This window comes from Gobio gobio (genome assembly GCF_949357685.1).
Source record: "Gobio gobio genome assembly, chromosome: 17".
NCBI classification, from domain to species: domain Eukaryota; kingdom Metazoa; phylum Chordata; class Actinopteri; order Cypriniformes; family Gobionidae; genus Gobio; species Gobio gobio.
Genome location: NC_137110.1, coordinates 41,358,019 through 41,382,388, shown reverse-complemented (window position 1 = coordinate 41,382,388; position 24,370 = coordinate 41,358,019). Strand labels below are relative to the sequence as shown.

The following is a 24,370-nucleotide window of genomic DNA, read 5'->3' as shown; positions in this document are numbered from 1 at the left end:
AGCTTTAAACAAATGATGTTCCAATGCATTTCCTTTTTTGGTATTCTCATTCCCTCCCGCATTCTTTTATGGTTTGGCCTCTGAAATTAGGGCGGGTTCTCAAATATTAGACTTTTTGTGAGCAAACTGAATCCAGGTGGAGGAAACCCCAAATGGAGGATCTGCCCAGCTGTAGATCCTCTTCGTCCCAGACAGCCTTGACCTCCTGTAGTCAGAACAGGAAAGCAGTCAGCACTATTTTATCTTCAGGCATCCTCTGTTCCCATAGGTGAACTTGGTCATATACCCCTGTGTCTCATTAGATGACTGCAGAACAGAGTCCTTTCGATGCCTAAAAGAATGATGCAAATCGGTTTTGGCACTCTAAACAGCCTAACTACTTTTTAAGAGTTTGAATCCTCTCCACAAGTGCTCTGCGAGAATGTTAAATTATGTATAAAACAATCATAATTTTGACTGCGTTAGCGGAACAGTGATCAGTATGCAAGCAGCCATTCAAAAGCACAGCTGGTATTTTATTTTAATAAAGTTCTTCGATCGATTTCCTGCAGTCCGTTCACATCAGGAGACATGCAACAAAGCTAATAAAGCTCCCAATATAATGTGAATAAAGGAGAAACTTTATTTCCTTTGGTCATTGAATTTTGCTCTATGCGAATATGCCTTTATCACTTGTCATGTTGTAGGTACCACAGAAATAATCATATCCTGATGTAAAGTAGATTTTTTTTAAAAAAGGTTTTGTGGGTGATTTTGGCTGGTGAAAATTTTGAAATTACTCATATTATCTGTAGCACAAACAGCACTGAATTAATTGCATGACAATATTTAATACTTGGAGTTTAAGAAAAAGTTGCATTGTCTACATTAACTTTTTGAAGGAATAACCTTTTATAGAAATTGCTCATGTGAAGAAAAGATTTCTGTGACCATCATTTGAGGCGGGCTGGTCAGGTTTATCTTATCTAGCACTTCTTGGTTCCACCAGACACACAAATGCCTGAAGTTTCAAGGATGGCCTGAACTCAGCAGCTATCTGATACTGCAAGAGCAACAGTTTAACAGTGACGTGAAGTTATTTATCTACATCATTAGCAACATTCTGCAGCAACAGATTCGGGAACTGAGACACCACCCAAATGATCACTTGGACGAGCTCCCAGGGTGCGTGTTAGTTCACCCCGGGTTTATAGAAAAAGGATGCAGAGAGTTATGCTGTAATACAAATTAATACATAATCCAGTGTAGAGGTGGGCGATATGATCAAAATCTTACTTCACAATGTGATCATTTTTATATCATGCAAATGATATACATCATGTTGCAAACAATTATTTCAAACAATAGGAAAAATACAATAGAACAAATATAAAAATTAAAAGTTGTTTAGGTACAGTAGGTTTATTTACCATGTAGTAAAGATTTCTACATAAATAGAATAATCAAAATAAAAAACTGCAGTCTTCACTGTATGAATTAAATCTAAATCGATTCTTATTAAAGATACTAAAGTTATTCAGTCTTTTGTTGTTTGTCGCTTTGAGACCTAATGCTCGGACTAATATACTGACACGCATTCGGGTACTCCACACGGTGGCCATTTCAACAAAATTGTGTGTGAATTTGACTATTCAAGTGCAATAATCTGCAAAAAGAAATGAACTCTGTGTCCTATGCTGTCTGTGAGAGGTGGTGTTCTCTGTCTCTTTCTTTATTTTCTCATTAATTTAGGTTATCGCACTCTAGATTGTCAATAACTTTAAGTATTTCTGTGCTGCATGGATATATTTACATACTGTGATAAACAATATAGCAAAATCTCTAACGATAGACATTTTAAATCGTCTCCACGATCAGCATACTGCCCAGCCCTACTTCACGGCAGGTTCACACACAGTCCGTTTGCAGTGTGTATGCGGTGCGCATTTCTTTCCGTGCACATGTTAACAGGTTAGAGCGTGTGTTTGCGCTGTGGTCCATGTGATGCACAAAACCATCCTGAAACATGACGAGTACTGTGCATTTGGTTTTGTAACTGCTGTATAATGCGGAGGAAGTAGTTCACTTTACGAGCTTATTGAATCAGAGGCCTTTGAGTAGGAGGCTGCAAGTAGTACTTGTTCAAGAACTAGTACATTTAATATATGGATCTATGTCCATTCGCATTGTTCTGTCTCTGTTGCCCCAGATTGGGCATGACCTGAGCCCAGTGTGTCCTGACACTGGGGCCAGTATTGGACATAGTCTCTTAATACTCAGTCCACATGCATCACTGTTTGATTAAAATGAGCTGAAGTTAGAGAGATCAATGCACTTAAAGCATGCTTTCTCATGCACAGGGTAATGATCGTGCAAGTATCTCTGGCACACACCGGAGTTGTCATCCCGGGAAATGAAACCAAAAAAGGGCAGAGTTTGGGTCATATTGAAGCTACCACATCAGTATCCATAAAATGACTTTGTGAATCAAAATCTATATCACATTAGAAATATGATGTATAGCCTTTTTTAAACCCACCCTCAAATAAGTGGTCACATGACATCCCTTATCTTCCTCTTGCAGAGGTTTAGTATCACTATGAAATGGTTTTAGAAATGATTGCTTGCGTCAGAATTTTTACTATAAACCATAACTTTTGAAGTTGCGAAACCATTCCATTTTGTGGAAGACCAACCTGTTTATGAAGTGAGATTTACAGATGGGTGAGAAACCTACTTTGGACATAGACAAGATGTGACATAATGAGTTCCACAGATGTTTTCTAGCTCGCATTTTAGGCCAACACTGCATTTTCAGTTGGCACTCATTCCATTTTAACTGAGCCGTCTTCCTCCATGCTGTTTTCTTTCACTAAAACTTTCCGCCTGCCAAAAAAAAAAAAAGTAGTCATAATGTACAATGTTGAGTACACAAATTTGATGGTATAAGTGGAGAGAAATAAACCTTAAAATAAGTTTATAGTTTCTTTTGCAGGATTGCATCAGTGTACTTGTGTCTTCCGTATTTGATAAATTGCTTTCTGGTGAAATGTTGTTTGCCATTTTAGGCCCTTTTAAATGTCAAAGTGCATTGATTTGAATTAAATGAAAATGCTGACCTGTTTTTCTTCTGTCTTTTTTTGCAGATCGTGAGGACCAATCAATTCTTTGCACGTGAGTAACCATTAGGTCATCTCTTTTCAACAGTCACAGGTTACGTCAATCAGTTTGGGCTGATGGAAGTGATGTCACATCCCCAGGGTTGCACAGGAATCAGTTTTTTTGGAATCATGCATTGCCAGCCATGCCTGAAAACATGAGTCATGTATCATTTTGGCATTAAATATCAGTAGCTGCAGCTGTTCAGCATGTAGAGCATCTCACACTATGAGTCAGACCCACAGCACATATTTCTTGTCAGTGTATAAGAATTCATCCATAGAAATGTGAGCTCTTGATGCATTGAGACTGAATTATTGTCTTTGCACATTGTAAATAAGTAAACAGCCTCTCATCTTTATAACATGTATTTGTAACTGTAGGAGAGTAGATTTTACATCCTCTCTCAAAGTCGACCCCTTCTGACCTACTGATAACACTGCAGCACATCCATAATGTACACCCACTGTGAAGACATGATGTCCATGAAGCCATATGTCCATGTAACCGGAAGGCAGGGTTAAGGAATCTCACAGTCAATAGACAGGAAAAAAAAGCAGACCTACTCAAGAGCTCTTAAAGGAGTAGTTCACCTTAAAATGAAAATGACCCCATGATTTACTCGCCCTCAAGCTATCCTAGGTGTATATGACTTTTTCTTTCTGATGAACACAATTGGAGTTATATTAAATATCCTGGCGCGTTGAAGCTTTATAATGGCACTGACGAGGTCCATTGAGTTTGAAGCTCAAAAAAGCACATTCATCCATAATAAACGTTTTTCCACACGTCTCCGGGGGTTAATAAAGGACTTTTGAAGCCAATCGATGGGGTTTTGTTATAAAAATATCCATATTTTAAACTTTATTAATTAAAGTATAATGGCTTCCGGTATGTAATTTTTACCTTTTATAGTCCGAAAAGTCAATTATAGTCAGGAAAAACTTGATGTTACAGTCAACAGTATATAATATGAGGGTGTGCAATGCTAGGATCTTATGGAAACCGGTTGCATGCAGCGTTCGTCCAATCAATGACACTGACACAGCAAATATGAATGTTAACCCTTGGTTTAGGAAAGTACAGTGTGAAACACTATCTTATGAATACCTGGGATTAATTAACCACAGGTAAATTATGAGACTGACCCATGGTTAACTATTTCAACTGTTAAAAGCCCTTTGGAGTATAGTGCACAAGTCATATGGACTACTTTTATGAAGCTTTTATGTTTGTTTGCTTGTTTTTACCTTTTTGGAGCTTGAGGGCCATATTCACTTTTATTGTATGGAAGAGAGCACACACTCTGCTCAATCATTCTGCTTTTCAGGGTCTTCACTTTCTTTAGAGAGTTTTACAGACAGGTTGTTAGACAAATAATCAACCATCTGTTTGACACATTAGTAATAATGACATTACGGTGCTTTTTCGGTGATGACAGAATTTCCATAATGAATGAAGATCCAGTTTATTTATTTTATTTTTATATAAAAATCTGTGTAAATTATATTCAGCATTAAAACTAATGTGAGATGTATAACCGTGTATATTGGCAAACATCCAAAATTTTAATTGAATTTTTCTTCAATATAATTTCCTATTTTGGACCGTTTTTGTGTGATTCACCCATTTGCATGGGGTTTGCTATTATATTTCTTTGAACAAGCCAGTATTAAGTGAATATCTTAACAGGCCTTTGTGGAAAAAAGTCTGGCTTGTCTCTTCCTAAATATTTATTCAATTTATGGGCAGATTAGGGAGAATAAAATTTGAATCAGACTTTTTGTGATGAACCATATTTATTGTATCTGTATCATTTTGTTATAAAGTAATGTAATTAAAACACCATCTTATGCATTCCAATAATGTTAAATAAGACTTTTAATGTTTACTTAATAAAAGCCATTGTGTAATGAACCAGCACTAGGCCAAATTCTCCTCTGTCAGAGTCCTGCTGAAAGGAACTGCAGCTGGAAAAACAAACGCCAGTGCTCGCAGATGCAGGATGCAGCCTGATGGCTTAATTAGCTTGTGAAATGCATATGTGCATAAATATGTACACAATCTATTGTTTTGTTTTATTTTGTGTAAAGCTTCTAAAAAAGCTGTTGTCTTATGATGTTTGCTTTTGATTGTAATTTTCTTTTGCAGAGGGGAATCAGGTGCTGGAAAGACAGAAAACACTAAAAAAGTCATCCAGTACCTGGCTCACGTTGCATCGTCACACAAAGGAAGGAAGGACCACAACATTCCAGTGAGTTATTTTTCTCTCTGCCATTTGCTGAGTCCTTCATTTTGAAATTCATGTGGAATTCAACCAGTGGGATAGGTGTTAAGGGAAGGATGTGTTGTAGGGTGCAGTATTGAGCCGAATAAAGTAATGAGGCTTGCAGGTTAAGAACAAGTGAATTTAGATTAGTGTCATTGTTATTTATAAGGTAGACTATTGACAAGTGCGATGCGATGCAATGGGCAAAGATGTCAGTCTTGTCTCTTAATGAGAGGGTTTTACAAATTTTAGATGGTTAGACAAATAGTCAATCAGTGTGAGCTGTCAATTTATATACATAGTGCTTTGCAAATCATATTAGTCTAACTTATCTGTAATGCATTTACAGTTGAAGCTCTCACAAAGTAATCTATTTTATCTTAGACGCATTAGTTACAATGACATCAGGATGCTTTTGCTCTTAGCAACTTTTACCAAATTAACATACAGTGCATAACATGCACTTGTATGTCATGGATTATGTTGTGTGTAGATTCTAATGTACTGGTAATGTTGGATAGATGTTCATCCAGTAATAACTGCTGGCTCTGACGTGTGAGTAAGTAGTACACATGGGTCTGTATTAAGAAAACATCGTGCAGTTCTGCCCTGATAACATGCATTTCCTTAATAAATATATGAAAGCTTGCTGTCATTGATCTTACTGTATTAGCATGGCCAAACATATGCGACATACTAAAGGCTTAGATCTTTCCCGTGGTCTAAGGTACTTGCAGAATGTGGCCCTGATGCCTTCTAACATATTACATTTGTTTTATTATATACAAACAGCCAGAATCACCTAAAGCAGTCAAACTCCAGGCAAGTTCCCTTTAAGCTTTTTATACCTGCTCTGCTTGTGCATGCAAAACTAACCTGCTGTATAAACACGAATGGAATGTAGCCTATCCAAAGTGAAATTTTCTGCACTCTGGGATATTCTTGATAAAAATACACTTTTTAAGGGGTTTGAATGGTTTACTTTTGATTTATTTGTGCACAGTGTGTCTTTTGCTAAATAGTTTTGAATGTATGCAAACCTACAAGATGTGTAGAGTTATTATAACTATGGATGCACGGAAATGAAAGTTCTGGACTGAAAACCGAAACCGAATTTCTTATTTTGAATTGGGTTGATTTGTATAATTGTATTAATATTAGACTTTTTAATTAAATTCAATAATTGTATTGAATGTGAATTTTAAAAATACAAGCCAATAAAATAAAATAACCACACTTTTATTTTAAAGAAACACGCGAAAATGGACAGAAAATATATTAAAATAATATTCAATTATTCTTCATTGCACCGTAAAAATGCTGCGCAAGAGTGAAAACTGAGCGCTGAAAACACTGAGGGGCAGGGCAGCATATAGAGTATTTTCGGCCAAAAAACGAAAATGCAATTTTCAGCCAAAATTTCGGTGCATCCCTAATGTTTTGTGATGGATAAAAAATATTAGAGATATTAGGTAATGGCTGTCTGGATGGCTTGGGGCATAGCGACATATTTAAGCTTGCATGATGTGAAAGAAATGTATTGGAATTTCATCTTCAACGTAGTCTAGAAGTAAAGAGTACAATCTGACTTGATGGCCAATGAAAGGTTCAGACTATACAATAATTTTTTTCTGTTACGATACTCACTGTGTCAGATTATGCAAATTTTGACTCGTGGACAAGAAACATGTCAGACTACACATTGCTTCCTGATCAATCATCGCTTGCCATCTTTAACAACATGCGTGATGTCATCGAGAAGGCGGAACTAGCAACCGACTTCCGGAAACAAGAGTGTAAACGAACAACGGGTGCGTTTCAATCAGCCCCCTAGTTCAGTAGTCAGGGCACTGATCAGGGAGTCGGCCATTTTAAAGGCCATTTCAGTTGCAGAATCCTTCCAGTGCATAGAAACGTTCACTCCTTAGAAAGTCGCACAATGCACCGCAAAACCCAGGGTGCATCGATGCTGACTATGTTCCCTTAACGGAAGTACTGAAGCGCAAAACTTAAATCGCGTGAGCCAACTCACCACACATAACTACTGATAATGACACGCCATATATGTTTTTAAAAACAAACCATTATTTCAGCATGAACGTAAAGTATTTATCATAATGTACTTTAAATAACATTACGTCAGAAAGATATCAGCTCTGCTGTTGTTCATAAATACCAGTAATGATGTTGTACAATGAGGACGTTGTCAAGTCACCTTTTTTCACTGTCGGGGTAGTCAGGGAAACATAAAGGCATGAGTATTTTTGCCATAGCTTCATGAAGCTTCCCTCTATTACATAGTTCCACCTAGCAGCACCAATATCATCGTTTCTCTTTTGTTTCTCCATGTTTGAAAGCTGTGTACGGAAGAGTTTCTGTGCTCCTATTGGTTAATGCCACAGATGTGACGCAACTCGTTGTCTGGGACAGAGAAAAAAAATTAAACATGCTAGTCTTTCTGTCGGCACGTCGTGAAGCATGTCAAACTATACAAGATAAAACGATTGATTCTTGTATCACGACACCCATTATCGTTTTACGAATCACCACGACACCCTATGTCAAACGGATTGTGCCAAAATTGGCCTGATATTGTGTAGTCTGAACCTGGCATAAGAATGAGTGTTACAGATCCTTGCATATTTGAAGATTTTGAAGCAATAAAAAAGAAACGCATATTGGGCAGTTCTGTTATTTAGACCAGCAACATTCTAAACAAGCAAAGGCCTTGATCATAAACTGAGAATGCATCCGTCAGATATATTCACAGCACATTTTGTTCAACTTTTAAATCACCCCTTGCTAAGCGTGTTCTGTCTGTCATGTGTTTGTGTGTTTCCCTCTATGTGACATTAATACCTCTGTTTCCATTATAATGATTTATTTACAGAACAGAATCCTGTTTTATGTGAGTAGCTTGTAGTCCCCCCCTGTTTTCTTTGTTATACATCACATCACTTCTTTGATGGGCACAAGACATAACAATTTTTGTTCATTGTACTCATCTTTTGTTTTATTTATTTGTTTTTACTAATGACTTCTCATTCTGCTGTATAACATCTGCTTTCTTTATTTGGATCCAATTTACTATACTTTTGGGGTGATGTCAAGTAATTTATATGTCTGTAAAACTTTACACTGTTGCATGTAAAAATACTGCATTATGGTGCAGTGGTCACAGTGCTGAATTCCCCTTTCTCAAATCACGTTGCCCTGCTCCATCCGTACAGTTGGAAGGTTCTGGAATGTCCATTTACAAAGAGCACTGCTTTACAAAGAGCTCAAATGCCAGACGTTCTTGGCATATTTTCTATAACGATGGAAGTGACTTTGACTTTTGTAATCTTATCAGACCTTCATTTTCTAGAAGTTGTCATTGCTAATGCAATTTTGTCATATTAATGGTTCATTTATCTCCTATTTAGATGAGGGTGAAACCTGGTACTGTTCTTATAAAGCTTCATTACGAATGCTTTTTAAAAATTTAATTATTCTGACTTTAATTGCTGACTTGTGCTCTCAGATACACCCAGATATGTTAAAACAATTCAGCGATTGTTAAACATAGAATTGGATTCATCTTGTAGTCTATTTCGGTGCCTTTATAATATTACATTTTAAAACTTTAAACCACAACATTTCTTGGACTGTATCCACTATTCTGTTGGTTTGGGTTACGTAATGGGAACAGTGCGTAAAATCACAGTGGTCATTCGCTCTCATTTGTGCTGTGATGTGTTCCTGTCTCATGACAACAGCAAGAACAATGGGACACCTGTCCAAACTTCCTATCAGATGAACATGGACAACACAGAGGGTGGCTAGGGGGTACAAAAGGGGTGGATGTCCCAGATTTGTTGGGGATCTGTGATGTGGCGCAGTGGGGTTTTGGGCGTCTGTCGTTGCTAATTTGAGAAGTTTCCTGCCCAACCCCTCAGAAACTTTGTATTTTCAGGCAGCCAGTGAGATTTTGCACAAAAACCCTCTCATGGCAACCCAGGCTTTAATTAGGTTTGTAGGTTAGTGTATTTTTACTCCATGTAGTAGATGATATGCTTCTGGTTTGAGGGTCAAATGAAGAGAAATGGCATTGCTGTAGAAGCAATCTCAACAGAATACTGTAAAGAATGCAGTAAATAGATGGAATTTGTGATACTGATGATATAGAACATTTGATTTTGGAATTATTCATCCCCCTAAAACATAGTTTTAAACCATTGAAGCGCAATAAGCAGCAAAAGATAACTCCATTTCAGTATATGCACACGCTCTCTGAGAGCACATGAGAACTGAACTGAGTGCTTTTTGATGCCTAATTGGGCTTGAATGGCTAAATATACATACCTATGTATCAAAGTGACCATGTATTTGCAAGTAAACACAGTAATTTACATCTTAAGTGAACTAAACTGTTGAGAGAGAAAATGTATAACACAGGGCGGCAGTGGCTCAGTGGTTCATGTAGGTTGTCTATAAACCGGAAGGTTGGTGGTTCAATTCTCGGTTCCACCTGACTAAGTGTTGAGGTGTCCATGAGCAACCTAACACCAGCTGCTCCCGCCTTGCATGGCTGACACCGCCGTCGGTGTATGAATGGGTGAATGTGAGGCAATGTGTAAAGCGCTTTGGATGGCCATGGGTCTGTTGAAAGCGCTATATAAATGCAGTCCATTTACCTTTTACCATAATGGATCTGTGCACCATAATGGATTTACCTGCTGTCATTTATTAATGCTAATCCAACAACAACAAAGAGAAAATCTCTCACTGCTCTTGACCTGAATTACTTTTGTAACTTTAATTAGAATAAATGTATATTTAATTTACACAGTAAAGACCACGCAGTGTTTTTTATACATTTGATATACATTTATGTAGGACTAGTATTTCGTATTTTCTAGTGCTTTAATTTTTTCAGGTAGGTCTATTTCATTTGTGTCTGTTCTATTGTTGTTTGTTTTCTTTGCTATTTCTTTATCACTGTTTGCTTTTCTTCAGTAAGCTTGAGAGGGTTTTTTAGGCTAGTATTCTTTTTTTTTTATTATATTAAAAATGGTGATAAGAATTTTGAATTTTCAAAGGTATAAACATTTTTGATCTCATAACCTTATTTAAAGCAAAAATAACTATATTGTGATGTATATCGTTATCGTGAAATAAAATGACATGTATATCGATTTTAAGATTTTGTTCATATCGCCCACCACTAAACTCATTCATCTGTAATAGTTGGATTAAACCTTACTGCTTATACAAACTAGCCCAGGATGGTCTGCAGTGTGCTGTCAAGATCAAAATGTGCAAGAAGGCTTTCACTCTGTTGGTGTTAAATAGCAAATATTCACTGGGTTTCTTGTCAAGGTTTTCCGAGCAATTTTTACACTCATTATTTTATTGCTCTTATTTCAGTTACACACCACCTTTGAACCTCAGTTGCATCTGTTCTTGTATGAAACTTCATGTAATTGTGTATCTTAACAGTTAGTGTTTTCTAATCAGTGATTGTTGCATTACAGGGAGAGTTAGAGCGTCAACTCCTGCAGGCAAACCCTATTTTGGAATCCTTTGGGAATGCCAAGACAGTGAAAAATGACAACTCTTCGCGCTTTGTAAGTTCATCAATTATGACTGATCTGATCATTTCACCATTGTGTTGCTTACTATAACATTATTTGAAACATTGCCACAATGTTTTGTTACATTTTGCAATGACATTTATTACGTTTTTTGAGACTGCAAAATCCACATACAGCACTCTAAAAAGAACTAGGTGTCTGTTTTGAGTCTGCTACCCTGGCCAGCTGATTGAGTTTTTGCTGGCATGCGTTAAAGTCAGCAGAAAGCTTTTAAGCATACAAACAAATCAAAAGCCGCAGAGGAATTTGATTCTTCGGGCCTTCCTTTAGGTAATTATTTTGGAGGCATTTGCTGCAAATCAGCATCTCTGTTAGCCTCTTATGCATGCTTTGAGTACCGTTTCCTTTTAAGTAGAGCTATTTGCTACATGCTACATATCACGTATGCACAAGCCCCTCTGTTCATGCAATAAAAGAGACGATCATCTGTCAAATGGATTCTTAGAAATGTTGATTAGGCCCATAAAATATAATGATAGTTATGACACAATGGTATGGTTTATAAAGCATGACCAGTATAACACATCATGAAAAAATACACATCTTAAATATTTGTTTTTCCACAGGGCAAGTTCATCCGCATCAACTTTGATGTAACCGGTTACATTGTGGGGGCCAACATTGAAACCTGTATCTTGATCTGATAACTGTTCAGTTACATTCGAGTAATGCTGCAAACAGCTGTAAAGAACAGGCAAGCCTTCGTTAACACTGATATGGGTGAATTTCTATGTGGTTAATATCAGCAGAAATAAAAGTATGCAAATTGACTTTCTATGTGCTTTTAGAAGAGAGAAACGATTTTAAACATTTACTATAGCTTCTGTTATTATGCCAGAGAGTAACCACATCATAAGCTAGCTTTATGTAGATATTTAACAAAAAAAATTAAAAGCAAACTAGTTATGATGCATGTACATGTTTTATTGCATTTAAATGTGTTAGTAGCGCATCATGATGTGAATGATTTGACACCGTGAACAATGAGCTGTAAAATAGGCTTCACTTGCCCTTAACTCAGTCTCAAGATCTTCTTGAAAAGTCCAGGGCCATTCGCCAAGCCAAAGATGAACGTACCTTCCATGTCTTCTACCAGCTTTTGGCTGGTTCTGGGGAACATCTAAAATGTGAGTATTTCTTGTTACATAGTTACAACTTTTTACTTATTTTTTGTAAGAGTTTTTAATAATGAGATCCTTATTCTTAGTGCATGGTCAACATGGACATACTTGTTTCCTGTGTAATGAAGCCAGCTTTGGGTATTTTGAATGTGTGAAGATATCTGACGGATTATGGAGAGTTTGGTTCAGTGTTGTTGCTCTTTTTCTTCTGGCAGCTGATCTACTCCTGGAGGGCTTCAATAACTACCGCTTCCTCTCCAACGGCAACATTCCCATTCCTGGCCAACAGGACAAAGACAATTTCCAAGAGACCATGGAAGCCATGTATATTATGAGCTTCTCCCATGAAGAAATATTATGTAAGCATACATGAAACAATAACACCTCTACCATGTTGTCCATTTACTGCTGGTTTTATATATGTTTACTAGTAAAACATCATGTTGCCATTTCCTTGTAAGGAGCTTTAGGGATAAAGTTTCTTATATTTCTTCACTTTTTTTAAACACTTTTTTGCCTTCACTATTTAATTTTGGTCCTGCAGTGTGACAAATGACTTTACAGTCGTAGTTATGTATAGAAATAATAACAAATTCAATTTATAATAACATCAATATAATAATATTTACTATTGAATTAAATTGTTTAATGTGTATTTTGGTGCAATTTCAAAAATGTAAAATGTTTTTGAGTTAATAAAATTGACAGTTTCCAGTGTAAATATTGTAATCGATTGACAGCCCTAATAATAAGTGTACAAGAATAAGCAAAATGCAGGTTAAAATAGTTTTAGATGGAGTATGCTCTTGCCACACTGCAGAGCATCAACTTTCTAAAAATATTTAATGTCCACCACCCACATATAATAATACAGACTGTCTTGTCCTTGTTTTTATGTCACTGTAGCAATGTTCAAGGTGGTATCAGCTGTCCTGCAGTTTGGTAACATTGTGTTTAAGAAGGAGAGAAACACCGATCAGGCCTCCATGCCAGAAAACACAGGTACCTCATACTCGCTCATTTGGGTATTTTTGCAGGTTTCAAAAATGCATAATGCCTTATTTTATCACAGAGATAATGTTTCTTTTTTCAGTAATGGAAAGTCTAATGTAATATGTGCCTCAATCTGTATATCTTTTGGCAGTGAATTAGCATTACATTGTTTTCGGTATTCAGACTACCCTTTGGTCTAAACCCCTGCACCAGATGGTTTTGTGCAGTTCTCCACTGCACTGTTTTGACAAATTACCCGTTGGACTTCTTTTGGGCTCCCGTGATGACAGCTTGAATGGTTTTTGGATGCATTTCATATTAAAAGAAAATACCAGAATAGTTCTGCTAAGTTGCGTTAAATCAAATGTGTTTACGTAAGAGCCCCAAAAGCGACTGTTTTACCATCATGACACATTCCAGCAAGCTTTACTCAGCTGGCATTTTGATTTAATTTGTTTTTATCATCAACGTTAATGGTAAGATATTGAAGCTTTCATCTGTTCAAGCCACCAAGTTGTTTCTTTCCTGACATGAAGCTGGAAAGTTATAGTCCTGCTGGTGGTCCAAAGGGGGAACTCTTGGGGTTTGTTTGGCTGCTAAACAGGCTGTAAGGGTTTAGAAGTCAGTAAATTTCAATAACGACCTAACTTATTTCAAATACTTCTTATACACATGAGCAAAATATGTCCCATAACAACTTCTCGCACTGCCATTTAAGTGGATAAGGAATGCTCCTAAAATCCTATAAATCGAAATAGAATGTCACCATTTTTGGTCAGTTTGCATTACAGTGACTTTTTTTTTTCTTCTGTTTCTCAGCTGCTCAAAAACTTTGTCACCTGCTCGGCATGAATGTCTTGGAGTTCACACGTGCCATCCTGTCTCCAAGAATCAAAGTCGGCAGAGACTACGTACATAAAGCCCAAACTAAAGAACAGGTAATGAATTATTCAGCTCTCCACTGTATGTCTGTCAGCGCAACCTTCCTCCCATCTATGAAACAATGTTTTCATTAGGGATGCATGGGGTGGTAGTGGCTCAGTGGTTCATGTAGGTGGTTGAAGGTTGATGAAGGTTGTTGGTTCTATCCCCGGTTCCACCTGACCAAGTGTCAAGGTGTCCATGAGCAAGACACCTAACCCCAGCTGCTCCCGATGAGCTGGATGGCGCCTTGCATGGCTGACACCCTTCATCGGTGTATGAATGAGTGTATGAATGGGTGAATGTGAGGCAATATTAAAGCGCTTTGGTGGCCATGGGTCTGTTAAAGCGCTATATAAATGCAGTCCATTTACATGATATATCAGCCACCGTATCGGTATTACTTGATATGTGTTCATTTTTAATGTTATCGTTATCGATCCCAAAAAAAAATTTGGCCAATTTATTAAAGGCGCTAAATAATGGATTATCTCCTTCAGCTGAGACACTTTAGATGCACACTGTTCGCCATGATGGTTTTGAATTGTTTTGAAAAATTTGGATTTTGATTTTTTTGAGGGCTGGTCAAGTTGTTCACTGGCAGACAACGTACAACATAGACGGGCATTATGCAAATATAATTTCTAGTGACGTAGAACTTTCTTTCACGCAGTAAAGGCCTGTACACACCGGGACGAATATTGCGCGCGCTTATCGCCAGCGTTTTTCGTGACGTTTTTCGGCGCGTCTTGAGTGTTCACACCCAAGCGATTTCCACTGGCGATGCGCCGAGTGAACGTGCACATTCAGTAGATGCGCTCCCGGTGCACAAGGTGGTGCTGCGGCACTTTACTCTTCTGACACTCGCTTGTCACACAGAAGAAGAAGAGAGACAGTATTTACGTGCTTGCCAAAACCATAGACATATTATGTATATGGCCAAAACCATTCACACACTTTTTACTAACTGGCAAGCAGCATTAGCTTCTTTTTCTACTTACTACTTCTTCATCGTATCAATGTGTGCTCGGCAAAACCGTTTTGTGCTTCAGCGCCACCCAGTCGTGTTTTAATGTCACTTCAGCAGCTCCAGGCACGTAAACAAAAGCGCCGATCTCATTGGTCGGCCAGTTTTTTACGCGCCGCGTCAAAATAAAGAAAAAAACCCGAGGCGTTTTTTTTTTTTTTAATGACGCTTTTACACCTGGCGTTTTGCGCGTCGGTGTGCACACTCACATTGGCGCCCTTTGTTTAGTCCCGAGGCATTAAACGTCGGCGATAAACGCGTGCGAAAATCGTCCCGGTGTGAACAGGCCTTAAGATTCGATCAAAAAAAGACTTGTTAAGGCCGTTCAGAGTCGATTCTTTTGGGAGACATTACAACTTTGCAGAATGTTTACATTCACAAACAGCTATATTACACACTGCATGAAAGGGAATATTTGAAAAACCCATAAAAGGGGCAATTTATATCCCAGGGAATGAGTGAATTCTCATAAACTTTTACTTTAGGGTCCTTTCAGGTTTTGCATACCATTTTTTTTAAAAGTAAAAAATAAAATAAAAATGCATATTCTTATAAATGTAACGCATTTTATCTTTTTTTTTTACCTTGACTGATCCTGTCTCTGTTCCTGTCTCTCTGTTCCTCTGACCAGGCTGACTTTGCAGTGGAAGCCCTGGCCAAGGCCACATACGAAAGGCTGTTCCGTTGGCTTGTTCACCGCATTAATAAAGCTCTGGACAGAACCAAGCGCCAAGGAGCTTCCTTTATTGGAATCCTGGACATTGCTGGCTTTGAGATATTCCAGGTGTGGCTTCCTCTGATTTAGTGCTCATCTGTCTCTTACGCTATATCATAGATATTAATCCCTGTATGTACTGCAACAAAGCAGAGGTCATATGATACCATGTTTTCTAAAAATGCAAGCAATGCAAGAATTTGAAAATAATGTTTTAGTTAAAAAAGGACATTATTTTAGACCTAATTTTGTTTGCGTATAGTTTACCACAGATTTAGCAGGTTATATACCACAGATTCAGTTGGTTTTGTTTCATCACTATTTAAAAACAACTATTGTACAGAAAAAAATTAGAGGATTTATATTGAGTGAAAAAAGAATGATATACAAGTAGGGGTGTAACGATTCATCTACTACATCGATGTATCGATTTATTTTCCTATGATCTAACTACATCGATCTGTGCTCGGCAAGATGGCCTTCCGGACGACATATATCGATCTAACATCGTTTTAAAAGGTAATCAATCGATTGTATCGATCATGGGAAATAACGCATTGGATTTAAGCACGTCAGACTTTATATGGATATTTTTTCTTAGCACTTTTAATGATAAAGCCGTTAAACGTTACTCGATTAAGTCTGCCTATCTGTGACATCATCGCAACGCACGCATCAGCAGCAGCGCTAAGAAAACAAAACATAGGATGGCGGATGACAGAGAAGCCAACGGGCGAGAAATTATCAAGCCACCAGGAGAAAGAGCTAAGTTAGTAACGTTTTACCTGTACTTTCAACCCTTGCTAAATGTTACCTGTGCATTCCTGACACCAGTGTGCCAGCAGAGCGAGTTTTTAGTACAGCTGGCGACATAGTGAACGCACAGAGAAGTGTTCTGCGGTCAGATCATGTTGATATTTTTGAAAAAGAAATCTGTAGAGTCATTGAAGAGTAGTTGGTTACATTTTATCTTTGTTAAATATTGTTTATTTATTAAACGGAGAGTAGTAGCAGGTTCAGCCAGTTTATTCAACCTGAAGAAATGTTGGTTGCACTTTATTTTTGATATTAATATTGTATTTGTATTATTTTAATGTTGTAAAACAACAGCAAAAATAGCAGGTAAACCTACTATTAATTAAACCTGAAGAGTAGTTAGTTGCACTTTATTTTTTATACTAATATTGTAATATTTTTATGTTGGAAAACAAAAGCAGAAGTAGCAGGTTAACCTACTGTTGAAATGTTGGTTGCACTTACTGTGCTTTTATTGAAAATGTATTGAAAATTGAAAATGAGAGCAGAAAAGGTTAACTTCCTTTTAATTCAACCTAAACTGTTGGTTGCACTTTATTCAAATAAAATTTGAATGCATTTGCCATTAATTGTTGTTTACTTGTTTGTTTATATCCATAATTAATTGATACCTGATTCCCTTACAAGAAACAACAGGAATCTAGGAAACTTCACCTGCATTGAGCAGTATCCAGATATTTATTTCAGTCACACAATTTTTGGCTAAAAAGTTACTGAATCGATTTCAAGTCACTGAATCGTTTCGGATCGTATCGTTCTAAATTAACCAATATCGTCCTTGAATCGTATCGACAACCTCAAATCGTGATACGAATCGAATCGTTGTTAAAACGAATCGTTACACCCCTATATACAAGTTATTGGGTGGTTCACCCTCCACAACAACCCTTCAAAATATAAGTTTTGTTTAACTTAAAGACATTGTGACAGAAATGTATTACTATAGTGCAATAGAATGTAGTAATATTTTTTTTTAGGAATACCACAATATTTCTTCCATGTTCCTCCTTTTTCCTCATAAAAATTAATGCTTCCTTTTTCTTTTTTTTTTCTTTCTTTTTTTTTTTTTTTTTACATTTTAAAATGTTTGAATTGTTCATGTTTTATGCCTTAATTTCATTACCACCATTTCTGATAATAAATTTGTATTCATTTTTGTAAATTATATATCCAGAAAAATTGAATTGACAACACAGAATTTCAGAAGGGAAAAAAACATCTCATAGGCACTATTTTAATATAATTTTATTTAAATGTTTAATAACATTTTTTTTTTTTTCATTAAAACTAAAGAAAACTTACAACAGAAACATTTAAACTGAAAACATGGAAAAAATAAATGGCCATTATGTCGGTTAATTAGACATGTTTCTTTTATTAATATGGGAAAAAAATTAATTTGGGAAATAAAACATTTCAGATTTCTTCCTTCAAGTTGTGCTGGAGGATGTCTTTGCTATCTTGGTGTTAGCAGATGCATCTTATCCTAAGAAATGTCCAAGTTGAGTAATATAATTATCACATAGTTAGGAAGCAATAACAAGGTTTACAGTAAACAGTGTAATTAGATACCCACTCATAGCTGCAGTATTCAGTTAAGTGATGTTGATGTTGATATTGATGATACTGATATTGGTTAAAGAATCAATTATGCTTTCTCTGGGACAAAAATGCTATGGAAAAAAAACAATTTAATCATATTTTATTGCTCTCTCCATCTTTTGGCAGCTGAACTCATTTGAGCAGCTCTGCATCAACTACACCAACGAGAAGCTTCAGCAGCTGTTCAACCACACCATGTTCATCCTGGAGCAGGAGGAGTACCAGCGCGAAGGCATCGAATGGAGCTTCATTGACTTCGGCCTCGATCTGCAGCCCTGCATTGACCTCATCGAGAGACCGGTGAGCTCCCGCATCAACTCTTTTATAAAAGATTTTTCATTACAGTAGTGTTGTCACGATACCAAAATTATGACTTCGATACAATACCAGACTAAAATACCTCGATACTGAATCGATACCACGGCAAAAAACAGTCAAAGTAATTGAACATGACAAACTTACTATTCATTGTTTTATAAATGTATATATAAAAAAAAACTAAACTCACTTGGCCAGCATGTTCCTGCTCTGTTTTTTGACCATTCCCTCCTCTTTATTTAAAAACAATAATAACTACATGACAGTGTTAACATCCTTACAGAGATGTTTGCAACAATCACATTATTATCAATCATGTTAACACTAACCTTTCACTATTCTGAACAGGTTCGGATGACCAAAATCTTATTTCATGATACAAGTAATAATTTTTTTTTTTTTACAATATAGATATTCAATTTAATAATTAATAATTACAAACAATATGACAAAAACAGTGCTTTATTTTCACCTACAGTTTAATAGACTTAATGTTGGTAAGACTACATAGTCTTCACTCTGTAAATAAACTATACACTGATTCTTAATAAATATATTAGTTATTCAGTCAAGCATGGAGTGAGTTTCTTTTTTTTCTTTTTTTAATCAACATTAATCACACAGAATATTAGGGCTGTTCTTTAAGACCTGCATGGACCAATACATTGTAACGCATCCGATTTCTCACTCAACTCTGTACACGTTCACTAAAGATATATCCGACTGTGTTTACCTGAATACTTGCCAGGATGTGCATTTTTTTACATATTTTTGACCATTCAGACCCAATAATCCACGATACTGATGTCTCGATTGCATGCTGTGACTCAGCATTGCTGTCTGAGTGAAAGATGTATGCGCGCGCGCTTCAGGTCAGAGTCCGGCAGCGCGAACATGTCCCGCGTTGCGCTTTATTTTCTCATGCATGCATGTTTCTGTTGCTTTCTTTGTCATGTGCTGCGCGAATATATTTGAATGTTCTCTGCACACGTCCTGACTCCTGCTGTCACACAATGTACATTAAGAAATGCTGCTCTTATTGGAGTGCTTGTCCTTCTTAAACTACCAGTACTAATAAAATTTCACATCGTACCGTTTCTAACACCAGGGTATCGCAATACTTTTCTAGTACCGGTATATCGTGCAACACTATATTACAGTTGTGTTTTTCCTTGAATTTTTTTGTTCTGGGTTGCTATAAATATTTTCTACCCCAAGCATTTGCTGAATTTAATGTGATTTTGAAGTTAAAATGAAAGTAAGCTTTTCTATAATTGTTTTGATCCGTCATATGGTGGCATTTCCAGGCAAACCCTCCTGGTGTGTTGGCTCTGTTGGACGAGGAGTGTTGGTTCCCAAAAGCCACTGATAAAACATTCGTGGACAAACTGGTGCAAGAGCAAGGCACTCATGGCAAGTTCCAGAAACCACGGCAGCTAAAGGACAAAGCCGATTTCTGCATCATTCATTATGCTGGCAAGGTACGTCTGCATTCATATTCATGACAACACACTAAGCTGTTGGATTCATTATATTTCTTATAGTTTAGGCTTCTTAGTGTTTAAATGTAACACGGAATGCATCATAACCTTATGTAATCGGATTTAGTCAGGTCATACTGGCTTTCAGTGAAATGTTGCCTTTCTGTCTTTCAAGGGTAGTAGCATCCAGCTGTGGTATGTGTACCATAGGCCACATCTGTTTCAGATCAGTGAGCTGTTTGCCATAGAAACTTGACACTGCATGAAATTAGGAACTTTTGATATTTCTCTCCCTTTGAGCTACGTTTGGGTTAAAAGCCAGAAAATAAGAGCTTGCTTTATTTCCTGTTGTTTAAGAAAAGTAATATAGTTAGTTGATTTTACTTTATCACTTTCAGTAGTTACATAACACTATGTAAACAGCCAACAACTGCTGAACTGCTGAACCCCTTAAATTAAACAATCCAGATTCAACCATTCCTGGCTTAATTCTATAATTCCCATCTTGAGTGTTTTAGTGAGTTAATGTAGTGTTTATTTTCCTCATCTTGCAGGTTGATTATAAGGCAGACGAGTGGTTAATGAAAAACATGGACCCTCTAAACGACAACGTGGCCACGCTCCTGCACCAGTCCACGGATAAGTTTGTGGGTGAACTGTGGAAGGATGGTAAGCGGTTTTCTTCTCGAGTGCCTTCTAGATTCCACCCGACATATGAAATGGCCATTTTTATTGCTCTACCCTCCCAGTCTGTGAAGAAAGAGACTGTTGTTTTCAACTTTCAGTTTCATGTCTATTAATTAAATTATAAAGGGTCTTTTAATTCAGTTATAAAGGGTCAAAATTGGGGCTGGGCATTGTGCAAGAATGTGTTGAACAAAGGATTTTGCAACACTGTTGATACCACAGTAGATGTATACATGTGAGAGCAACGAAGAAATATGGAGAAAAACAAAAATACAGAGTATATATTATATTGGCAATCGCCAATATTATATTTAAGGAAATGCAGTGAAAAATGCTGTCTTGTTTAAATCTGACAGCATTTTTCACTGCATTTTCTTATACATTATATTAAAATAACCTTATTTAATATAAATGTTATGTCAAATTATTCATACTGTGGTAAATAATTACTTAAAAGTAAATAAAATTTGTGTCTGCCAAGATCGATCAGCAGGATCTTAAAATGTTAACACTTAACATCCCAATACAACTTACTGTTGCTTGTTCTCACCTGTGTTGCATAGCACTAACCAGTGTTTACTACCACTTATGTCTTTATGTGCTAGCTGTGTTCTACTACTTTTTTATTTTGCTTTTTTTTTTCTTGTTTATCCCTCCCTTTGCCCCCTTCTCTGTCTCTCGACCATAGAGATTCAGAATATCCAAAGAGCGTCTTTTTATGATGTCTCTAGCCTCCATGAATCGCCAGGTGAAGGTATACGATGCTGTAGGTCTCTGCTTACCAGCGCATTGTGTACTTTCAAACACTCCCATGACTTGTAGACCTGGGCCCTGGTCCCTCTAGCTGGCTAACTTTAGAGTTAGCTGGATCCATTTGGAAGGAAGCTTGACTTGGCTGATTCATTAGGATGCCCAAACTGACCATGAATGAAGATTGCATGAAAAAAATGAATGCATGTGCATAGTGAGTAATGCAGAGTATTGACACAACACTACATTTGAAAGGTGACCTGGGTAACTCTCTGGGTGAGCTGGCTGCGAGGATTAGGGCCCTGCTTGTTCCTTGAGTGCCTTTCAGCAATTATGAACACTTCACACACATAATGTGTGAAGCGTGAATGTGTGATACGTATTCTTCCTCTACTTTAATATCTTTAAATAATTATTACACCTGTAGTACTTTCAGCCAGACAGATTTGAAAGAGACCATTTTGACAGAAGAGTAGGTGAATCTCACAAAACTCAAGTACATCTTTGAGTTATATTTCAACCCAGGATCACTGAGGAAGGAAAGGGAACAGGGTCGGGAAGGACGACGAGCCATAACTCAAATTCCCCACAAGGCTATGATTCCAACTGCAATTACAAATTTCTCTAAATTAAAATCAAAATTATTATTTTTTATAATCACTTTTTTTTATAATTTAAAACTATTTTCTACAAACAAATTTTATAATAAAATAAAAGAGCTTTTAAAATATTTTAATCATGATAAAGTACATGAAATGAAAAAGAAATGAATCATCAAGAATAATCATATTCTGAATGCATATAACGACTGTTTTAGGGGTAAATGTGCATAATTGTCATGAAAACAGTGCAAAAATATTTATGGCCCTGAGCTGGGCTTCACAAGCTATATGTAAAAAAAAAAAAAAAAATATATATATATATATATATATATATATATATATATATATATATATATATATATATATATATATATATATATATATATATTTTAAATTCCTTTTAATTTTGGATTTCAATATGACCTGGTTTTTCATGGGATTCCCCCGAACACAGTTTTCAGCAGATAGTGCAGTGTGTGGGGTATGGTGGTTATGCCCTTGCACCTCACGGTCAGACTACTTGTTTGTTTTAAGTGTCAGACGGCTATTTGATAGGCCGTGTGAGGGAGATGGAGTTTGGGTGAGGGGTGGAGGAATTCTGTAGTGTCTCCGACAGAGAACGTGGAACAATACACGTCTTGTTTCACTGGAATCCAAATGACTCGCTCAGCCCTGTGCCAGTCAACACTGACAGCTCAGTAGATTCTCCATGGAGGTAAAGGAAGCCACATCAGGAGCCCCATTATAAAAAAGAACATTGCTTGGAAGCAGTTCTCAAGAATTACATTTATAGGAATGCTGCTAGACCTAGAATTGTAGTTCTAGCAACAGTAGCTGACTCACAGTAATCTACATTGTTATTTTATGTTAAATGATTGAAGTTTGACTGACGTGTTTTGTCCTATGGCACTGTTATCAGACACAAATTTGTGAATATATTTTTTTCTGATTGGTATCCTATTTATTGCCAAGCATGTTTATTCACATTGATTTTAGTTGTTTAAAGGAGGCATTTGTAGTAGCATTACTCAGAGAGTGAGAACTTGGTATACATGTCTGTCATATTTCTCACAAAGAACATTTTCCATAAAAATTATAATTATTGTCATGATTCAATGTTTTACTTTTGAATGTATTTTGGTAATTCGCATACATTTTAGGTAGTACAACAAATATAATTTTTTAAAGTAAGGAGATGTTTTCTGCATCATTCTGCATTTCAATAATGGAAAATGTACTAGTTTAAAACCTTTTAAGGACCATTTTTATGTCTTCCTTTTATCAAGAATGAAATAAGAGATTATAAAGCACTGCTAAATCTACTCTACCATTGCAGAAAATACATCTCCGCACCAAAAGAAATCAGATTTTACTAGATTTGTAAATATGAGCTGCATTCAAAGAAACATGCAGTGTGATTGGTGTAGTCTGATCTCACTGAATCCAGTTACTGAATGAACATCTGACTCACTGAAGTGCAAGGTATTGGGGTGAAATATGTCCTAAACATGATCTGGGTTTTGAGATTCACCCTTCCATTTTATTTCTTTTGCAGCTTGTGCTTGTTTATAGATGTAGTCTTATCCTTGGCAATCTTCATCTATTTCATATCTCCATTTTCCTAGCACTGGACTTGCTGGCATAGTAGGGGCCATTGGCTCTTGAATTGGCTGTCTGAACTTTTGGTATTGAGTCAAAATACACTGTACTACTTTTAGAAAATGATTTTCTGTTTTCTTTTGGGATATGCTGATTTAAAGGCTTGAAAAAAAATCAAAGGACAGTTTTTTTTAAAAATGCAAAAATACACAGCGTATTTTGACCTGCTTGGTGTTGTTGAATTAGAGCTATAGTTGTAGATTTCCATCTTCACATGATTTGGCTGTGCTGTGTTGTGTCACTCTTCTTTAATTATATTTTGTAAATACTATTAATATCAACCTAACCGCTTGGTATCTTTCTTTTCTCTCACTCTTCATGGTAGTGGATCGTATTGTTGGTTTGGACCAGGTGGCAGGGATGAATGAGACTGCATTTGGAGCTACGTATAAGACCAAGAAGGGCATGTTCCGTACTGTGGGTCAGCTCTATAAAGAGTCTCTTACAAAACTCATGGCCACACTCAGGAACACAAACCCCAACTTTGTCCGCTGTATAATTCCCAATCATGAGAAAAGAGTAAGTGACGTTTGTCCCTTCATTTGTAAGTAAATGTTCTTTTAGCTGAATTAAAAAAAAAGTGACACAAGTTTATTTAATGTGGTGATGCACCTCATTGTCATTTCTGTTCTCTG

At 36.7% G+C, this 24,370-nt stretch overlaps 1 protein-coding gene across 1 annotated transcript in view; it reads left to right on the top strand.

Annotated features, from left to right (window-relative positions):
• myh10 (myosin, heavy chain 10, non-muscle) overlaps nucleotides 1-24,370 on the top strand; it is a 75,997-nt gene that overhangs the window by 33,754 nt on the left and 17,873 nt on the right. Inside the window, exons 4-17 of the mRNA XM_079841052.1 lie at nucleotides 3,126-3,153; nucleotides 5,290-5,392; nucleotides 6,200-6,229; nucleotides 10,924-11,016; nucleotides 11,610-11,673; nucleotides 12,072-12,170; nucleotides 12,380-12,523; nucleotides 13,071-13,166; nucleotides 13,977-14,095; nucleotides 15,737-15,889; nucleotides 18,365-18,538; nucleotides 19,864-20,037; nucleotides 20,592-20,706; nucleotides 24,061-24,254. Coding sequence (XP_079697178.1) covers nucleotides 3,126-3,153; nucleotides 5,290-5,392; nucleotides 6,200-6,229; nucleotides 10,924-11,016; nucleotides 11,610-11,673; nucleotides 12,072-12,170; nucleotides 12,380-12,523; nucleotides 13,071-13,166; nucleotides 13,977-14,095; nucleotides 15,737-15,889; nucleotides 18,365-18,538; nucleotides 19,864-20,037; nucleotides 20,592-20,706; nucleotides 24,061-24,254 — 1,586 coding nt within the window. The remainder of the gene's footprint in view (nucleotides 1-3,125; nucleotides 3,154-5,289; nucleotides 5,393-6,199; nucleotides 6,230-10,923; nucleotides 11,017-11,609; nucleotides 11,674-12,071; nucleotides 12,171-12,379; nucleotides 12,524-13,070; nucleotides 13,167-13,976; nucleotides 14,096-15,736; nucleotides 15,890-18,364; nucleotides 18,539-19,863; nucleotides 20,038-20,591; nucleotides 20,707-24,060; nucleotides 24,255-24,370) is intronic.